At 38.9% G+C, this 18,261-nt stretch overlaps 1 protein-coding gene across 4 annotated transcripts in view; it reads right to left on the bottom strand.

Moving 5' to 3' along the window:
* The window catches only part of LOC139629070 (piezo-type mechanosensitive ion channel component 2), an 82,667-nt gene that overhangs the window by 32,514 nt on the left and 31,892 nt on the right, over positions 1–18,261 (bottom strand). For 3 of the 4 annotated variants that reach the window (XM_071491429.1, XM_071491430.1, XM_071491432.1), the window contains exons 9-18: positions 16,222–16,341; positions 15,421–15,456; positions 14,709–14,826; positions 13,336–13,517; positions 10,816–11,046; positions 9,991–10,111; positions 8,405–8,598; positions 7,356–7,504; positions 6,329–6,502; positions 2,281–2,570 (exon numbers count right to left, since the gene is read on the bottom strand). In XM_071491429.1, the coding sequence (XP_071347530.1) occupies positions 2,281–2,570; positions 6,329–6,502; positions 7,356–7,504; positions 8,405–8,598; positions 9,991–10,111; positions 10,816–11,046; positions 13,336–13,517; positions 14,709–14,826; positions 15,421–15,456; positions 16,222–16,341 (1,615 nt within the window). The remainder of the gene's footprint in view (positions 1–2,280; positions 2,571–6,328; positions 6,503–7,355; positions 7,505–8,404; positions 8,599–9,990; positions 10,112–10,815; positions 11,047–13,335; positions 13,518–14,708; positions 14,827–15,420; positions 15,457–16,221; positions 16,342–18,261) is intronic. The other variant, XM_071491431.1, reaches the window with a different exon arrangement.

Here is an 18,261-nt window from a genome sequence, read left to right as displayed (position 1 = left end):
ACCATTAATCATTGGTCACCAGCTTTGAATAGAAAAAATGGAAAAAGAAAAAAAAAACATACATATATTTATACTACTACAAATAAATAGGCAACAAAACATTAGCAGATATTGCAGAGATACATCAGTGATTTATTTGTCAATAAAGCTAATAAAAATAATACTAAGAAAGGCATGTTCAGCCAAAACTTCTAAAAACACTTTAATGAGCCACAACGTAGCTCTAGGTGACATGTTCCTTCCTCTACCATGTCATCACTGTAGTTACACCACAAATAGCACCATCCTGCTGCGATAAATGCGTATTAATCCGTGGGTGAAAATAGTCCCCAAACAAATGCACCGTGTAGACTTAGATCATAGTCACACAAAGAGAAGAGTGATACACTAAAGATCTGATAAAGCTGCATCTTGAAGTTGTCAGAGACACATTTCACCACAAGAGCCATAAATAATAAATACACATCATGAGAGCTGAAACAATTTGTCAATTAATCAATTTGTCAATTAACAAACAATAAACAGTTAAGATGCTCACTATTACAGCAGAAATGCAAAAAAAGAAAAATCCTTTTGGTTTTCTTTTTCCTCTACGACAGTCAACTAAATTCTCTTGAGTTTTATAGTATTTATAAATGTTTATAAAACAATTTAGAAAAATAATATTTATAAAAAGAAAAACAAACATTTACAAACTTTTTTTATTGTTTGCTGACATTTTATAAACCAATGATCAATAAATTGAGAAATTAATATGGTAAAATGGTCCTGAGTGGCAGCTCTATTAGAGTTTATGAAAGGTGTGTAGATGGAAAGTTAATCCAAGCAGTCAACATGCGAATTAGGGAAGAACATAGGTTTTTACTGTGTGTGTGTTGAAGGATCCAAATGAAAGAGGTGAGGGACAGAGAAATTATAATGCTGCATGTATATCAGTCCACTCCAAGTTTAACTGGGGTCAGTGTAAAAGCCAAACATGTGTTTTATATGGATTCTGAAGCTGTTAAATGTTTGTTTATGTCATTTTTTTCCCCCCACATAAGATCAAGATGGATGGAAACAAACCTAAAATCTGTAACTGTTGCTTTAATTACCTGAGAATGAAGACTTCATATTTGGTTTTATATTCTCACAAAGGATATAAAACCTCCAGCCACAATTTGGTGGACGTAAGTTTTTACAAAAGCCATATTATCTCAGGTTTTTAATAGAGGCCTCATTGTTTGGATGAGAGACACTGAGAGCATATAGCTCGTATAGCCTGCAGCTCATTATTAACCGAGAGGCCTTGTGGGGTTGTGTTTTATCACCTATTTTATTTTCTGTGTATATAAACAACATTTTAATTTAAGAGCCGTTTGACTGTCTGTGTAAATATGCTAATGGTGCAGCTTCAGTTAGCGTTCGCTGGGAGATGTAATGGGTGAAAGTGAACGCTCGAGCTACGCACTGTGTCACAACCAAAAAAACTGGAGATAAATCTCACTGAACCCAAAAAATGTGCAATACAACAGATTTTTACAACTTTGCGTGACATGATTAACGGCCGGCTGGAGAGAGTGCAGGCAGCAGCCACTTGGGCAGCAGACTGAGCTTCTTAAAGAGAGCGTCGGCCTTTAAAGATTGTGTGCAACATATGTCTTCAGAGCAGAGTGAAGAGCTGCAGGCCGAGAGAGATCTGAGAGAAAACGTCTCGACGCTCAGGACCAAGAGAGCTCTGTGTGTTACACAACAGTACATGTGGGAGGGGTGAACGTGGCCAGCAGTGTGGAAATAGTCCGAGCAATAGGTCACATGAGACGCTGAGGTGTTTGAATAAAACTCTACGATGTAATCAGCCACACAGCCTTGAGACCAGCAGCTCAACAATAACTTCATCTTCATTTGAAATATGAATCAGTTTGTCCCTTTGTTTTGTCTATTTGTGCCTGAGTTGTGGTTAAGGTGCCCTGCAGCAGTGTCTTTGGGAGTTTAACATGGGTGTGGCCAGTAGGTGATTTTGTGCTGAAATGATTAGATGAATTAATTAGTTGGCTCACAGTCAGTTAATTAACAGAAATGATAACTGATTGATCACTTGAGTCTTGATTCTTGAATTTGCTGGTTTCACCTTCTCAAATGTGAGGCTTGTGTTTTTCTGTTTTACACCATCGAGTGTAAATCTCTGGGTTTGAGCCACGGCCGCTGGGATTTTTGTGAATAGTCAACAGATGAATTAATAATGAAAACAGACAATAGTTGCAGGTCTGAAATGCTTCACTGCATCATCAGCTCCAGTACCTGAGCTCTGCTCCGTGCTCGGTTCTGGCTCGGTCCCCGCACTGCAGTGGTGGCTCTCCTCTGTACTGGACTGCCGCGGGTCGGAGAAGCTCCTGGGCTTCTCGCCAATCAGGTCGGCGTCATCCATCACCACCACCAGGGCCTGGTTCTTCTCCTTCTCCGTCCCCCACTCCCCCTGCTCCTCCGGCTCCCCCTGCAGCTCCTCCTCCTCCTCCTCTCTGGGCAGGACTGCTTCCACCGAGGTGGCGCTGAGCATGGTAAGGTCTGCCAGACTGTCTGGGTGCACCAGTCTGAAGACAGGTGAGGAAGTGTTACACATAAACACACCTGCACGCAGACTCACACCCAGTTGTATTTCTATACTTGTGAGGACTTTCAGTAATTTTTTTTAGGTGTATTTAGCTGTTGGTTTTAATCTGTAAATAACAGTTCACCATAAGGTCCATTTAGTAGCTGTTGTGAGGCTTTTGATCAAATCACATAATCTTCCTCGGCAGGAGTTAGCTCAGTTATAATGGAAATATAGAAATGTTCAAATTGACATTTTCTTAGCACTTCTTATCCATGACTGCCTAAGTTCATGAATAAAACTTAAGTAGCACATTCATACTCCATATTTGTAGTAATAAATATTGTTTTAATTCAATTCCATTACTAAATGTTAAATGAAATGGCAAAAGACTTGTTTAATATGTGGAGCAATGCATTAGTTTTGGCAGAACGTTGAATTCATGCCTGCATTAGCTGATTACCATCATCTGCTTCACTCATGCTTCACCATGAGTGGCTCATTCATCAGCGGCTTGGCCACCAGCTGACTAATAACATCCAATCACAGTCATTTGCATTTGTAGAGGGCAGCCTTTATATCCTGGTCTTCCTCACAGACTACGAATATCTTTTAGACAACACCCTTTACTGTCACAGCTCCGTTCACCAGCTCAGCTTCCTCCTATGTGTTCAGCTTTCAGTATTGTGGACTTCACTAAGATGTGATGTGCATGTGTGTGTTTGTGCATCAGATGGTCGGCTCCTGGACGGTGGCGTCTCAGACTGAAATGTAAACATGCAGGGGGTGTTTTGGGATCTTTTGCTCACACACTTGAAACCATGCAGTCAAAAGCTTTAGCAAATTACCTGTAGTGGCCAATGTGGGACTGTGTCCCATAAATCCATGAAATAAAATGCAAACAGGTGAAAGGATTGCTGTATTCCTAAACTTCAGGGCATTTTGGCCACTTATTTTTTACTTCAGGACTATTCCTGAAACTTTTGAAGGTGTTATTGCTACGTCTATAACCCTCCTTTGCCTTTATTTGCCCTGGATGTGACCTACTGCTTTATCATTTTGACTTGAAGCATCTCTTAAGCTGCATTTGTATCACTCTGACTGTGAAGAAGGGAGAGATTCATCCTGTCAACATCCAGGTAACTGAACAACTCAAGGCAGTTTACTGTATCTATTTTAATATCTGGTAAATTTGGCTTTATTTACCTTGGATGATGAACTTTGACTGACAGGAGACGTCTGTGTTTGCTTGGTCAGTGTGGCACTTCTGCATTATTAACTCAGCCTGAACCTACATCCTAACCCCAGCAGAGGAGCTTAAAGAAATAGAGCCAGGTAAGACTCTTCGACCAATCCCATCTTACTCTGTGTCCTCATAAGTATATAAACACAACACACACTCACACACATGGTCCAGGTGATTCTCAAGAGGCTCCAATGCAAACATTCGGATGGAAGTTGTCATCTCCGTGTCGGCTAACTGAACAGCATAGCACCGTTTGGTCAGGCATTGTAAATGTAAATGAAAAGCAGTGCACATTCCTTCTGCATTCTTTCAAACAATCTCTTGTTTTTTAGCATCTGAGTTGTTTTTTTTTCTTGCAGTAGATAAATGGTAATAGCTGAAGGGAGGCATTAACCCTTTAAAAATCTTCTCAGGCAGTGGAGCAAGGTCAAAGGTCAGGTTTGGCTTGCATGAACCGGCTGCACATCAAGGCAGGCATTTCATTATCCAGTGGTCATACTTACTTGCTCTTTTGAGGGGGAATTTTTTGCTTGATGCTGCTCAGAGTAATAAAGTTACACAGAAGTCAAGATGAACAGTGAGGACAGAGACTGACACAAAAACCGCTTTAAGATATCCATTTTAAAATGCATGAAAACTGGCCAACAGACTCCTGTGGTTTGGGGGAGACGAGCTTTTTTCAGGAAGGGAGCTCAGTGCACAGAGGGGGTGAAGATCATTGGCAAGATACTCAAAGGGAAAAACAGTTCTTGCAGATTCAAACATGCTTGAGAAAGAAGTTGTTCGCCACAAAGGTCGGACAGTTCGTGAAAACTATTGGAGAGAAGTAGAGGGGTTTGGGTTTGGAGGGGGGGGTTAAAGACCCAGAAATGTAACAGAGAGGACAAGAAGAGAAGGCTACAGGCAAAATAATACAATACAAAACCTGAAGAACATCAACCACATGAGTGACATGTTGACACCACAGGAATTAAAATATTCCACAAGATCATCAAAGGGTAAAAGGGGAAACATCAGTGTAGAGGGAGGAAGGATGTAGGACAAGGATGTTCAGACTCCGAGGTGAACTGGGATGTTGTTGGATGCCACAGAAAGCGAGCAAATACCCACCTATTCATGATCAGATAGACACGCTCATTGACTTTAGCATGGCTGTGAGAAAATGGTGGCAGAGGAGAGATGGCGACGGGTCACAGGGAGAAGCAGAGCAAGCGGCGGAAAATCCACAACAACAAGACAATAAAGTTAAACACAGCACACCGCAGACTGCCAACATGTGAATGTTATAACACTGAGCTGCAAAACAACGACTGCTGCATGATAGTGGGTGTAATGGGCGTTCAACAGGGTGTGATCGTCCAGAACAGTGTGTGATGAAACGGGATGAATGTTTTTGTCTTTGCTGGGTTTCATTTACTGTTGTTGAGGAATGGGTACTCTTAGGTAATAATTCAGAATCATTGTTCATCTGTGAGCGGAGTCTTGTTATTATGAAGTAACCCCAGTTTGTGCCTCTTGTGTTTCATCACATTCGAGTCGATGAGAGAAAGACAGATTTAATTTTTTCTGATCTTTTATAGAAACACAGACAGTTTTTTTTTGTTTGTTTGTTTTTTTAACTGCTGTCTTGAACCACCTGGATGAGGATGAATATTCTGTCTGATAAATAAATTAAAAAAAGATTTTCAACTAATTTCTCGAGTTGCAACTCACACACAAGAAGCAAGAAGCTGGAGTTAATTCTGATCATGTGATCAGTTTGAAAAGTTCAAATTTGTGATTATGAGCAAGTTGTTAAAAAAAAGAAAAAACGAAACTAACAGAATTAGTTACTGAACTTTTCATTATTCAGAGTTTGGTTTGATGCAGGTCCGAGTTAACCTCGTCACAGGTAAACATGTGTCGTTACTGACATTTTGTGTAATTTGAAGAAATAAAAGGGAGAAAAAAACAGTTAATCCATTAGTTGCTCATTAGAAAATAGATAAGCAACAGGTCTGATAACTGAATAATCATTATGCGTCATTTTAAAGTTGCAAACTTAACATTTCAGAGTTTCTGACTCTTGGTCAAAACAAGACATTTGAATATGATGGAGATGGGGATAAACGTTTTATAGACCAACTGACTGAGTGAGGGAATAATTGATAATGAAAATGATCGTGAGCTGCAGCCCTGGAGTATTTGCATGTAGAGTCATCCACACAAGATACAATGTTTTCCCAGGAGTTCAAATCCCCATTTCAGAGGATGTTTAACACCAAAGACAAATCTTGCTGAGCAAGTAAAAAAGTGACTGCAATTACATTAAAGTTAAGCATATTCTCACAAGTTTCCAATAAGGCAGGTGATCATAACTTTTATATGAAGCACTTTCTATTTGACTTTTGTTGAAACTTTACAGTTTATAATTCAGTCGTTTGAACTTAGTCAAACCAAATACAAAAAACCCAAAGAAGTCAACTTTTCAATGAAAACTGGGGTCAAAGAAAAACAAAGAGACCGTGTCTCACCTGTAGATAGTGCTCTGCTCTTTGGCTATTACAGCCTGGAGGTCGGTGAGCTGGAGGAAGCGGTCGTGGAAGTAGTGCAGATGGAGAATACACGCCAGCAGGAAGGAAGTAGGAATGAAAATCCTGGTGAACAGCTCGGACACAGAGAACTCCTCCAGGCCCAGGTCCTTCAAGCTGCATCGACGGAAACATTTAGAGGAAACAAAGAAAACAAACAGAGGTTACAGTCTGTTTGTGGTACCTGTGGGTGAGGAAGCTCTAAGATGTGAATGTTTACAACAGTTTCAGTAAATAGAAGATTGATAACAAAAGGTGAACATCAATAAAAAGTCAAAACTCTGTCAGCAGTTAAAAGTTCAAGCAGGAATCAAATGCTTTTCTTTCATTGCTGCTGGCGTACAACTGGGATTTGTGTATTATTGTTATATATCACTCACTGATTCCCTCTAATGTATATATTGCTACACAAAGCACACATAGTGCATGTACATATAAAACAATACACTGTTTACAAACTAAGGCTAAAATGAAATTTTGATCCTTATAAATACATGTTACCAGATACTAAGTCCCTGAAAAACAACTTTTTTTTTTTTTTAACAACCACAACCCTCATACACTTTTTTTTTTTTAAATCAAACCTATTTAACCAAATCCTACATTGCTTACAGCTGTATCGTGTTTTTTTTCTCTTGTATTATTCATTGTTTTAATCCTGTATAACTTCTGTCATCTGCTCTTTGTTGAGTCAAACATGTGGCTTTCACATTTGGGAGGCGTGAAACATTATCTGTAAACTATGTGTTGGAGCAACCACCAGTATTTTCATGGACACACATTTTTCCATTATCTAAAATACCAGTGTACCTATAATGCAGGCAGTGTTTTCAATACCTACAAGTTAAAATTAAAGAGAGACAAGATGTTTTGATGTTTAGGTTGGTGGAAAGCTTAAAATCCAAGCGTCCCTGTTGCCTGTGAAAGAGTAACCTGCTTCTCAGAGCTGCAGTCGCTCAGCGGAGCTCACCTCTGTTCATCCATGCCCGTCATATTGGACCAGATTCTCTTTGAGCTTTTAAACTGGAAGGTGTAGACCAGAGTGAGGACCAGCATGGTGTACATCACCACCGACATCCAGAAGTACTTCAGGATACTTCGCCACCGCTCATAGTGAACCTGGATAAAAATAATTGTAGTAATTGTTTTACAGAGGTTGTGATTTATCTGACATTAACAGGTACAATGCATTCATCTGCACACAGTGGCCAGAGGACAGCAGGATTTAGGGAGACAGCTCCCTTTTATTGTGGCTGGGGTTATAAAACAGTCAAGAATACACTGTGGATTATGAGCCTGCTGTATACAAACTTTATGACACTACTAAAATTGTCAGCACCTTCTGTTTTTAGGAAATTGAATTTGGAATCTTAACAGCATGCTACCCATATAAATAAAAACATGGCATAAACTCTGACCTAACACTTATTCTAGCCTGATTTTAAATGGTGACAATACATTAAAGGGGCCATTTGGAAGTTTTCTCTGTGCGGCTTCTTGCTGGCAGCAGGTGGTGACTGTCACTTAAGCTTGTTGTTGTTGTCTTTATGTTACAAGAGGTTATAATCTGCCCTCTGAGCAGTGCTATGTCTTCAGGGCAGATTGGAGGCCACAGTCAGTTGCTATCAGAAAGTGACAAGACGGGCTTCAACTAGCTGGTTAGCATGCTAACTTCAGAAGAAGAAATGAAGGGACAGTTCTAGATGAGTAAAGGAATTTAGTTTGATGCTGAACTCGCAAATTTCTTCTAGAACTGAGAAGTAAACAGCTGTTGGCAATGTAGCGATAGCATAACTCCTTTAATCAATACACTTAATTTACTTTCAAAGGGCTTTATAAGCATATAGGAAGTCATCAAACTGTTTTGGCCTGTAGTTTATGCAAATTAAAGATAATTTTATTTTAATATCCAAAAAAATTCATAAATATAAAAAATGTCTATCTTTAATTTAATATAAATGTGTACTGTATTTTTGGAAATGTGTATGAATGCTCTCAGTCACTGGTGTGTTTCTGTACCTGGTAGAGCGCCACACAGGAGAGGAACATCATCATGTAGATGATCTTGTACATGACAATGGTTCCCTCGAAGCTGACAAAGAAGAACATCCCTCCACAGATGTAGATCCAGTATTTGACCAGCAGAGCCATGACCATGTTGCCCAGAACCTGCATGATGTCCTGCTCGCCTCCCTCCTCAGACTCCTCCTCCTCTATAAAACACAGCAGCGAATCAGTAAAATGCACCAACTGACTAAAACTGACCAACTTCCCAGTGGTCAAGTCAGTCAACTGAGCTCCCTGGTTACAGAAACTATTCATTTTGTACATAATGAACACAGCAATGTGAATCGTATTACGTATTACAGCTACAACGATTAGTCAATTAATCAATTAATACATCAATTGAAAATTAATTGACTTCTACCTATTTCATTTTTCCAAGCAATTTTGCTTGGACATTTAGTGGCATCACATTGTGCTCTAGAAAATTGCGATGGGCATTTTTCACTGTCAGTTAATCAATTAATCAAGAAAATAATCATCATATGAATTGACAATGAAAATAATCATTGGTTGCAGCCTTGTTACATAAAAGCATAACTCAAGGTCCACTTACTAGTTTTTTCCCCCCAGAGCTGACAACTGAGCCAGTTCTATTCCCATCAGCTTTTAACCATGCAATGTGATTGAAAGTCCCAGAAAAACCCTGTAAGTGCACCTTGAGTTGACATTATTTTATCGAGGTCAAATATGAAATATGATGCTCAAATATTAAACACAATACACATAAAAATCCACACACATGCACTGCAAACAAACACCATCACACCTACATATACACAAATAAAACTAACCCAAAGTAAGGACATTAAAATACTTTAATTTAACTATATATATGATACAATAACACTTTAATATTTACAAGCAGTATATACACATTTAATCTACGGTTTACAACACACTGTAATGTAGTTTTGTATTTTTTTGTAGATTTGATAAACTCTATCAAATGTGTATATACTGCTTACATTTGTTAAATAGGTGGGTTAAAGTAAGGATGGTACACAGTGAACACTATCTTCCACAAAACAGTGCCTCTATATGTAAACGCTGGAAACACACTGGAAGGTGAACATGTTTAGACTGCCCGGTGGAGTATGACTGAATAACTTTATTTGTTTGAAAAGTCTGGTAATCAGACCTTTTGCCTTCGTGAGCAGGGAGGTGGATCAATTGCAAAACAGCCTCAACATTCCTCCCTCACTGTCAAATGAAACTAGAGAGTATAATGTGTACAGTGGAAACAAACTCAAATAAACCTGGAGGCTTCCAAACAAAAACAAGAAACTGCAATCTTTTCTATCCACCATTTATAAATGTTGGTAAGTGCTGAAAGTCACCAGCCCTATTATGTGCTCCTTCAGATACCCGCAAATAATAGTTGTGGCTGGTACAATTTATAAATGTTCCAACCAACATAACATTTTCACAGGACGGGTGACGCTAGTAGCTGGTGGTAATTTCCAAAATTATTTATACTGTAACCAATATCACAGAGTATTTCTACTGTAATCTAAACACAATAAGAGCCTGGGGCTTACCCTTCCTCTCCTGATCCTCCACATGAACATCTGAGAGACCAGCACTGTCCTCATTTTGTTTTTCCCATCTCTCTGTAAGCGTCTGTCTCAGCAGCAGCCAGAAGCTCAGCAGACACAGGACCTACACACAATAAATAAAATGTTTAGACATACACATGACCGGCAAGAAAAGACAAGGCGAACCAACAAATCATTTGCATTTACTTTAGCCTGCTGAGACAGTACAGTACAGGTACAGATACACTAAATGTATATGTAGTAAATCAGATTTGAGCTTCTGAAGTTGAATTGAATTGTCTAAACCTTCAGACATGTCTTGAGTTCATCTGGGACTTAGAATAAACTTTAAAATACAGTAAGACCCTGGTGGGGAATATAAATGCATCTCCACTTCTGTGAGGAAGAACATGTGCACTGTTTAATAAAACAGTGGTATGGGTGATTAAAAAAGGGGCAAAGGCCAGACCACTGCAAGTCTGTGGTTACCCTCTGATGTATTCTCTAAACACAAATAGCTCAGGTTCAGCAGCTGCCGAGATGAAAGACAATTCCAAAATATGTCAGGATACTGCAAACCTGACCTTCTCCCTCAGGAGTACATGACTGCCCTTTCTTATTTAATGAAATAAGAGACACAGTTTGACAGCCTAATATAGTTTCACAGTCTAAAATAAATCCTATTAGCTGCAGAAAGTAAATCTGTTGCATAAGAAATCACTGCACATATTAAATCCCATCAGTTTTAAAGGTATCATGGATTTGTAATAGACAGAAAAATAGGGCAAACGTGTTGTTTTGTATGTCTGTTCATTTCACTTCACAAACCTTGGATGAAAGTGAGTGGAATGGGTTTTGCTTCTTCACAAAGAACCCCGAGACTTCAGGCATGTTCTCAAAACTGAAAATGTACTGCAGAACTATCACCAGGTTTCCGTAGGCCACCATGAAGGGAGACGACAGCATGGCGTAACGCCTGCGGTCCCTCACCATCCACAGCATGCAAGACCAGATGAGGAAGACGAACGTCAGCCAGCTGACGTACGTGATGCTCCAAGCCTGAGGAGAAACAAGTCACAGACAGTTTAATGCTGCAACTTCACTGTAGCTGAGTGACGAATGAAGGCCACATACAAGGGCGTGTGGAGTGACCCTCAGTTTTCGCTCCCTTTATTTACAGAGGCACAACAGGACTTATGATATAGCTAACATGTCATATACTTCCACATACATTCAGCTACTCAGAAACAGCATCATTTGGCCTGTGCACAGTTCTTTTCATGTTTCAAATTTTATACAATCACCTGGGATTTCTTACCTGTGTCTCCACAGGTTTGCAACAATTTCTGTGTATGAATGGACAGAGGAGAACATGCTGTGGTTTTATGTGTATTGCTGCCTTTCAGTCAGAGATGGACCGTGAGTGCACCAAAACTTTTGATAAAGAAGAAAAAATGTAAATTTCATAACTTGATCATTTTGAGCTGATTGTATGAGGAGCAGGGCTGTAGCCAGGATTTTAGAAACACAGATTTTCTGAGTCCTGAAAAGCTCAACCCAAGACATCAAAAACAAATCTCTGTGTAATAGTAAGATTTATTCAAACCGAGCTGTTCTTTCAGTGAAATTCTGCTGAAAATCAACTGCTTGCAAGCACAACTAACTAAAATAAGAGAGTTTTGCCTCTATTTCTCCCATAATTACTACCACATCATTTAGTTCTTTGTAGGAGGCTTCCTGAGGAAACTGTTATGGTTACCTGTGAAATAAAGGTTATTACATTTCTCAAAATGAAAGTCTAAATGTCTAAAACCTTTTCATGGTCCTAGGAGTAAAATTCAGTTGTAGAAATACTGAATCTTTGTGGAGAGATACTGGGTCAAAAATACTGGAATACATACTGGAAAAAAGAAGGTTTGACATTTTATTTTCAGGTCAAATATTTCCAAATATTTTCTTGAAGGTTTCCTGGGGAGAAACTTGTAGTTTGGTGCTAATTGCAGGAAAAATAGAGAGAAAGTTCTGACACTGTTATTTTAGTTGATTTGATTAGTTGTGATGAGTTTATTACTGTTTTCCAGACGAATTTCCATGAAAGAGATTGTTCCATTTAAACCACAGGAAATATTTATTACTCATTCGTTTATAAGTAGAAGCTTTATTCTTCATTTATGCTGAATTGTCTGTTTGTTTGTAGAAACATTTCACCTTTTGCGTGTTCAGCTCATCCACTATCCTCTAAATAGAAGTCTCAAGGTTGTGCTAGCTTAGCATTTAGTGATAACTGGAAGTGTACCAACTCCTCACTCTCTATTCCATCCATCCCAGGAGATTATTTGGAAATAAACTGGAATTTGCAGACATGTAAAATAGAGCATTACGTTTTTTTACTGTAAAACTCCCCTTGCTTAACCTCTGACCTAAAGCGTCCTCAATGGTGGCTCTTTTTTTTTTACTCTTTTTCTACTTTTTTTTCTACATTTCTTTTTTTTTTCTAAACAGATTTCTGGACGTCTCATCAACATAGGAGACAGTGAAGACTGTGAGGAGAAGAGATGCAGCATTCAGGGTGAAATGCATCAACTGGGAGACAAGGTTTCATTTGGTTTTATTCCATATTAGTTTTATGCAGCTGTGTAGAAATAAAAACACTCACTTGTGACTCACTACAAATAAGACTGACTTGCTTACTTGTATTTCTGAACTGCAATAAAAGAAAACATTAGATTCTATTACTAAGTCATAATAAAAGTCAAAGTAAGCAACTGTTTCTCATTTCTTTAAACTATGATTCATCCAGGAATGTTTCAACTGGGAACAGATGCTCTTTTTAGCAACACCCTGCCACACGCTGGACCAGTACAACCACAGCTCCCTGCCTGTTGCTCAGCCAACAGTCCCACTGGAGCACAGAGGGGTTTGGTGCCTTGCTCGAGGGCATCTAAATTGAAGTTGATTAAGGAAGTATTTACTAACCATGCCAGAATTTTTCCAGGAGGTCTGAGAGTTTCAGCTTGTTACTTTCTGGCTATAATGCTGCATTCATGTCCCATCAGATTAAACTATGAACACAAACCACATGCTGGAAAACAACAGTCACATCTTCATCGCTACAGTCTTGAGGGAGGATCTGTTTTTGGGGATTTTTTTTTCACATTCATTCACACTAACACAGGCAACTCTATTAAAAAAACAGCAACAGGTTGTTTAAGGTCGAGCTTGATTTCACATATTAAAGTGATTTTGGATGTTTTCCTTTGCAGCATCCAACAAATACTTGACACAAATGCAGCATAAGCCACTTTCTGTAACTCTTACGTTACACCACCTGTGGGTTGCATTACTCACCATCATGGCTATGAGAGCACAGATGTAGCTCTGTTTCATGATGAAGTGGAAGACTTTGACCATCGCACCGACTCCTCTTTTCTTCATCCCATCCTCGCCTCCCTCAGACTTCTCCTCTCCTCCGTCCAGCGCCGAGTCCTCCGGGGGCAAACACACTTCGTACACGCACTCATTCTTCTTCTCTGGTCGGACACAGAAACACAATAAAATAGTTACAGTGCCCTCGTCTCCTCAGTTAAGTCAGGCACTCCTGTGATTTGGTGTTGCACTTTGGGGGCAACTGCAAAAATCCAATTTTAAAAAGAATGAGAGGCCTAGACTTCCTGACTTTAGCCCCGAGTATCAAGAAAGAAAAAGTAAAAACATTGAATCTTTTTTGGATCACATTTTTCAAACTCCACACACCCAATTCATAACACACATAACACAGGACTTTTGTTAAAGTTGTAGCCTCCAAGCAAAACAAGTGATTTTCTCAGACTTTACAAAACTAATCCAGAGCAGCAGAAGAGATTATATATGATCCTGCTGGATTAATAATATTAATGAAGCCATATATAAGCAACATTTTAATATTGGAACTGATGGAAATGGAGCTAATTTATTAATTTTATGTCCTGTTGGGTGGTTTCATTAACTGTATCACAATGTTATTTATTGGAATTGTCTCTGTGATTATAGCAAACTAATTAATTGATTCCTGACACAGTTAAATTTCACTATGATTACAAAAATGCAATTTACAGTGCAGTTTATTAATCATATACAGTTTATTAATCTGCAAAATGGTAATTTTATCTTTTTGTACATTTATTCAGCTTCTTCAGTGTTAACTTTCAAACAACATTTGACTGATCTACCTGGCTTTAAAGGAAGTTTATCAACATGAGTTTCAGAGTTTGTCTCAAACCACAAAGAAAAGAATTTAGATAAAATTAAACTAAATATCTAGAGAGCAGGACTCGTTTCCAATATCCAAACATATGATACAAAAGCAGCATAATTAAATGCTTCTGTGACTTAACTCTGACACACATGTAAGGACACAGAGTGAGCTGTAATTTTATTATTTTATAGTAATTCAGTTAAGGTTCCTACAACTGTAGTTCTACTCAAGTTTAACTCTTCTTTGTCTCTTCTTTGTCTCTGTCTTTTTAAGACAGAGTAACACTTTACTTTAAGACCCCATTTAGCATTTTATAAACAGTACACAAACATGTAATAAATGGTTTACAACGCACTATAAGGTCATTTTAAGTGTTTATTAATGCACAGTGTTTATCCTCAATTGCAGCTCCTCCTGTGAAGCCATATTCTTTATTTTAGCAACTGTGTAGTTGTACATTAAGTACATTAATAAAAATTTACCTCACCTGTACCGTCACTGGGCTGGTCCATTTTATACTGGGGGGTGGAATACAAGTCCAGACAGACTGGTCCATTCTCGGCCGTGACAAAGTCAAAGGACGTCCCGTTGGAGGTGGGCACAACCTGTAGATCATCATTAAAAATTACAAATAAAATTTCTACGACTAAGGAACTGATGTGTTATGGGATCACACATCTATATAGCTTTCTGCCCCACAAAGATAAACAGGAGTAACTCATTTTGTGTGATTTAGTGATTTAACAGTTGTATGTTCTGCTTTTCAACCAGGAAAGGTTTTTGCTTAAGTCTCAGTTTCCACTTTGTTACTTCTCTTTGTCTTTTAGGGCAGTAGAGGAAGAGATTTCTACTTTTCACACTGCACATTCTTTGGCTTAATTTAATCTAACCTATTATAATAAATCATGGTTTATATAGCTTTATTACATTATTACTAAATATGTTTCCTTTGGCTTTATTTTGAAACAACATTTTTATCTTCCTGACCTCCTCACCACTGTGAGCTGAATTGGAGCAGGATTAACCCTAAATGCTGTGATTGCTCTGTGGAGACTCAGTTAAACTCTTAAACACAGGCTCCAGTCTATGAGGCTGCAGTGTGAAAAGCACTTTGCAGAGATTCCTTTTCTTGCAGCAGGGCTGAGGGGTGAATGGGCATAAAATGCACATGTTTTAGACACATCCAGAGCAGCCCCCACCTCAGTTGTACTGATGCCATCCTGGGTGGAGAGGAGCTAGGAGGAGAAAAGAGCATACAAGACAAGGTGTGTTATCGATGAGCTGCTGAAGTCAAAGGCCTCCTTGTTCTTTATAGTCGCTAATAAGCAGGAACAAAGCAGAGCAGCACTACTCTGTAAATCGAGCCCATCACTCATCTGTGTCTGCACACCCTAAAAGCTTTTAAACCTCAGGAGGTGGCCGGTGGAGGCAGACTACGGACCTTAATATGGGAACAAGGTCAGCGTGTGCATGTGCATTTCCAGCTGAAATCTTCCCAGGGATGAGTCTATTATGAAGGTGAAAGCTCGGGTAAAACAAGATGCAAGCTTGTGAACACAGTCAACAGATACAGCTGGAGTTTACAGTTTAACAAAGAGTCGGTTTCCTGTTATTTTAAACAATTGCAGCACTAAAATGTTACAGCATTTTCCCATTGCACTCTGTTGTTGTTTAACAGCTCAACTGAATCAAATTGTTGGAGAGGACATTAGTTACCCTTTGTAAGAATGCAACAAGGAAATGTGTTGTTTGGGGTTTTAGCAGCCAAATTCTGTTGAAAGAAGTTAAACATTTCAGAAGTTGAGGAAAACTATTCTAAACAGATCTTCAAGATATTTTCAAGGATGTTTTTACCCATGTCCTTCCTTAAGCAATGCAGTCATGTTTTTTTACAATGGGATCCATATTGTGCAATGTTGTCCTAACCAAAGGAGGATTACTTCATGACCTGTCCAGTAATCTGTACTTTGTTAGTCATGTGTAATTTAACCGTCACGTACGTTTTTCTCATCAGTGCCTCGGCGTGATTCCCACCACAGCTGCCTCTTCCTGTTGGCTGAGTAACTCGTTCTGTTTCCGACCAGATCCTCCTCCTCACATATGTCGCTGTCCTTGTCGTCCTGAAAAAACAAAGATAGACAGTTTGGAGGACGCATATCTCACACGCTGGACTGTTAGCTCAGTCTACCGTTACACAGCAGAGATGATACTCTCATGTATGACAGTTTTAATCAGCTTCTATTGAGCGTTGTTTTACAGTGTAGGAGTGCAGTATCTGAGGAGGAGCAGGGTGACCTTTTAAAAAGAGGAAATTAGGCGGTTTACTGTAAATTATCTGCACTTGTTTCCAATGCATTTGTTTTGGCAGTGTCCAGGTGGCTCAAATACCACAAAATAAAGAAAAAAAACTCCACGAAAAATAATGTGCTCGCAATCCCTTCATTCTTTATCTTATCTTATCTTATCTTGGAAGGAGCTTTTTGTAAGTTTTCTCTGCTGCCAAACATGGTGGAGCAGGTGGTGATAACTGGGGCTCAACAGGAGCTTCAGCCTTGGGTTTAAAAGACAGGATGTTATAAAAAGAAAGAGATGAGACGGGCCAGGGTTAGCTGGTTAGCATGCTAACTTCAGTAGAAGAAAAAGATAGAAGCAACAGTTAACAATTTTGTTGGTTTCCACGTCTAGAGACAGCTCGTGGCGAGAACAGGAATTAAGTTGGATGCTGAACTAGCAACTTTTCTTCTAGACTGGTGAGTAAACAGCTGTTTGCTAACACTGGCTATGTAGCAATGGCAAAACCTAGAAATTGCTCCTTTAAGACATATTTTCTATGGTTCTCAGTGCAATCTTTTATATATAATTATTGAAACATCTGATTTTTGACTTTCACACACTGCAGGTTGAAGTGGCAGTAAGAATTCCAGTTTGCATTATTGGTTCTCAGTTTGTTTCTAGTTGTGTGGTTGCTCTAAGAAAAACTTATTTAGCACCAGAACCAGCACAACAAACACATCTGTGGATTCAGTACAAAAAAGTATCAATCAAACCAACATGGAGCTCAGACTGCACAAACTAAACGTTTGCTCTATAAACTAATTATAACACTGATGCTATTGACGCTAGGCGGCAATTACATATAGATTCCTCGTGTCTCATTCCTTAAGGTACATTTATTAATATCTGATTGAATAATTCTGCTTTTCTCGGTTTTGTTGCATTGGTGAACAACTGCTGAATAAACACAGACGATGTCCTACAAGTCAAGCGTTAAATTAAGTGAGAAACGGTGACAGCACATGCAGATTTTTGGCGAAGATGACGTCCATCATAATCTGGCATCTCCACTATCGGACAAACCTGTCAGCTGTCGATTTATGTCGTAATCATGTTTTATTATTAGCGTCTGCTAAAGTGTAAGAGTAGGTGAAAACACACACATACCCTTCTGTGGAGGGATCAATAATGCATACAGCCCCACAGGTTTACAGGGAAGTATTGACCCCTCTATAAAAACACTAATCTATAACTCCATTACAGGACAGAGGAGCTGAGCCTCGAGGTCTGAGGTAACGGAGGACTGGGTGAATTCAGGAGCGAGGGTCTTTTTTCACATTAAAGTCTAGTCATTGCCACTTTTCATTAATTATTGCAGCAGTTTGTATTAGAGAGCTTGTATCAAATAAAGTCTTCAATAACGATTAGGCACTTCTTAGGTCAGTGAGTTAGAAGATAAAACAGTGTTTTAAAGGTTCAGTTCACCCAAAGGCAAAACATTTTCTCATTTTGGTGTTTGGTCATGTAGATAGTTTTGGTTTTATTTACCCGGTTTTGTTTTATTTGTCTCAGAGATTTTCAAGATGAATGGAATTTTGTTAGTGGGCCACACAACATAAACAATAACATCCCTAGTTAATCCCCAGTACAAAAAATCCACAAAACACACTGAACTGATTTTAATGGAACTGCTTTCTATCAAAGACACGTTTCCTATAAAAATTTTTGAACGCGTGCTTTGTCATTTGGGTGAACTGAGGCTTCAC

The sequence above is a fragment of the Trachinotus anak genome, unplaced genomic scaffold, assembly GCF_046630095.1.
Source record: "Trachinotus anak isolate AG129_WGS33_773 ecotype Australia unplaced genomic scaffold, CSIRO_AGI_Tana_v1 ptg000012l, whole genome shotgun sequence".
Lineage (NCBI taxonomy): Eukaryota > Metazoa > Chordata > Actinopteri > Carangiformes > Carangidae > Trachinotus > Trachinotus anak.
Note: the sequence above shows the minus strand (reverse complement) of the source record. Positions and strands in the feature narration are given on the sequence as shown.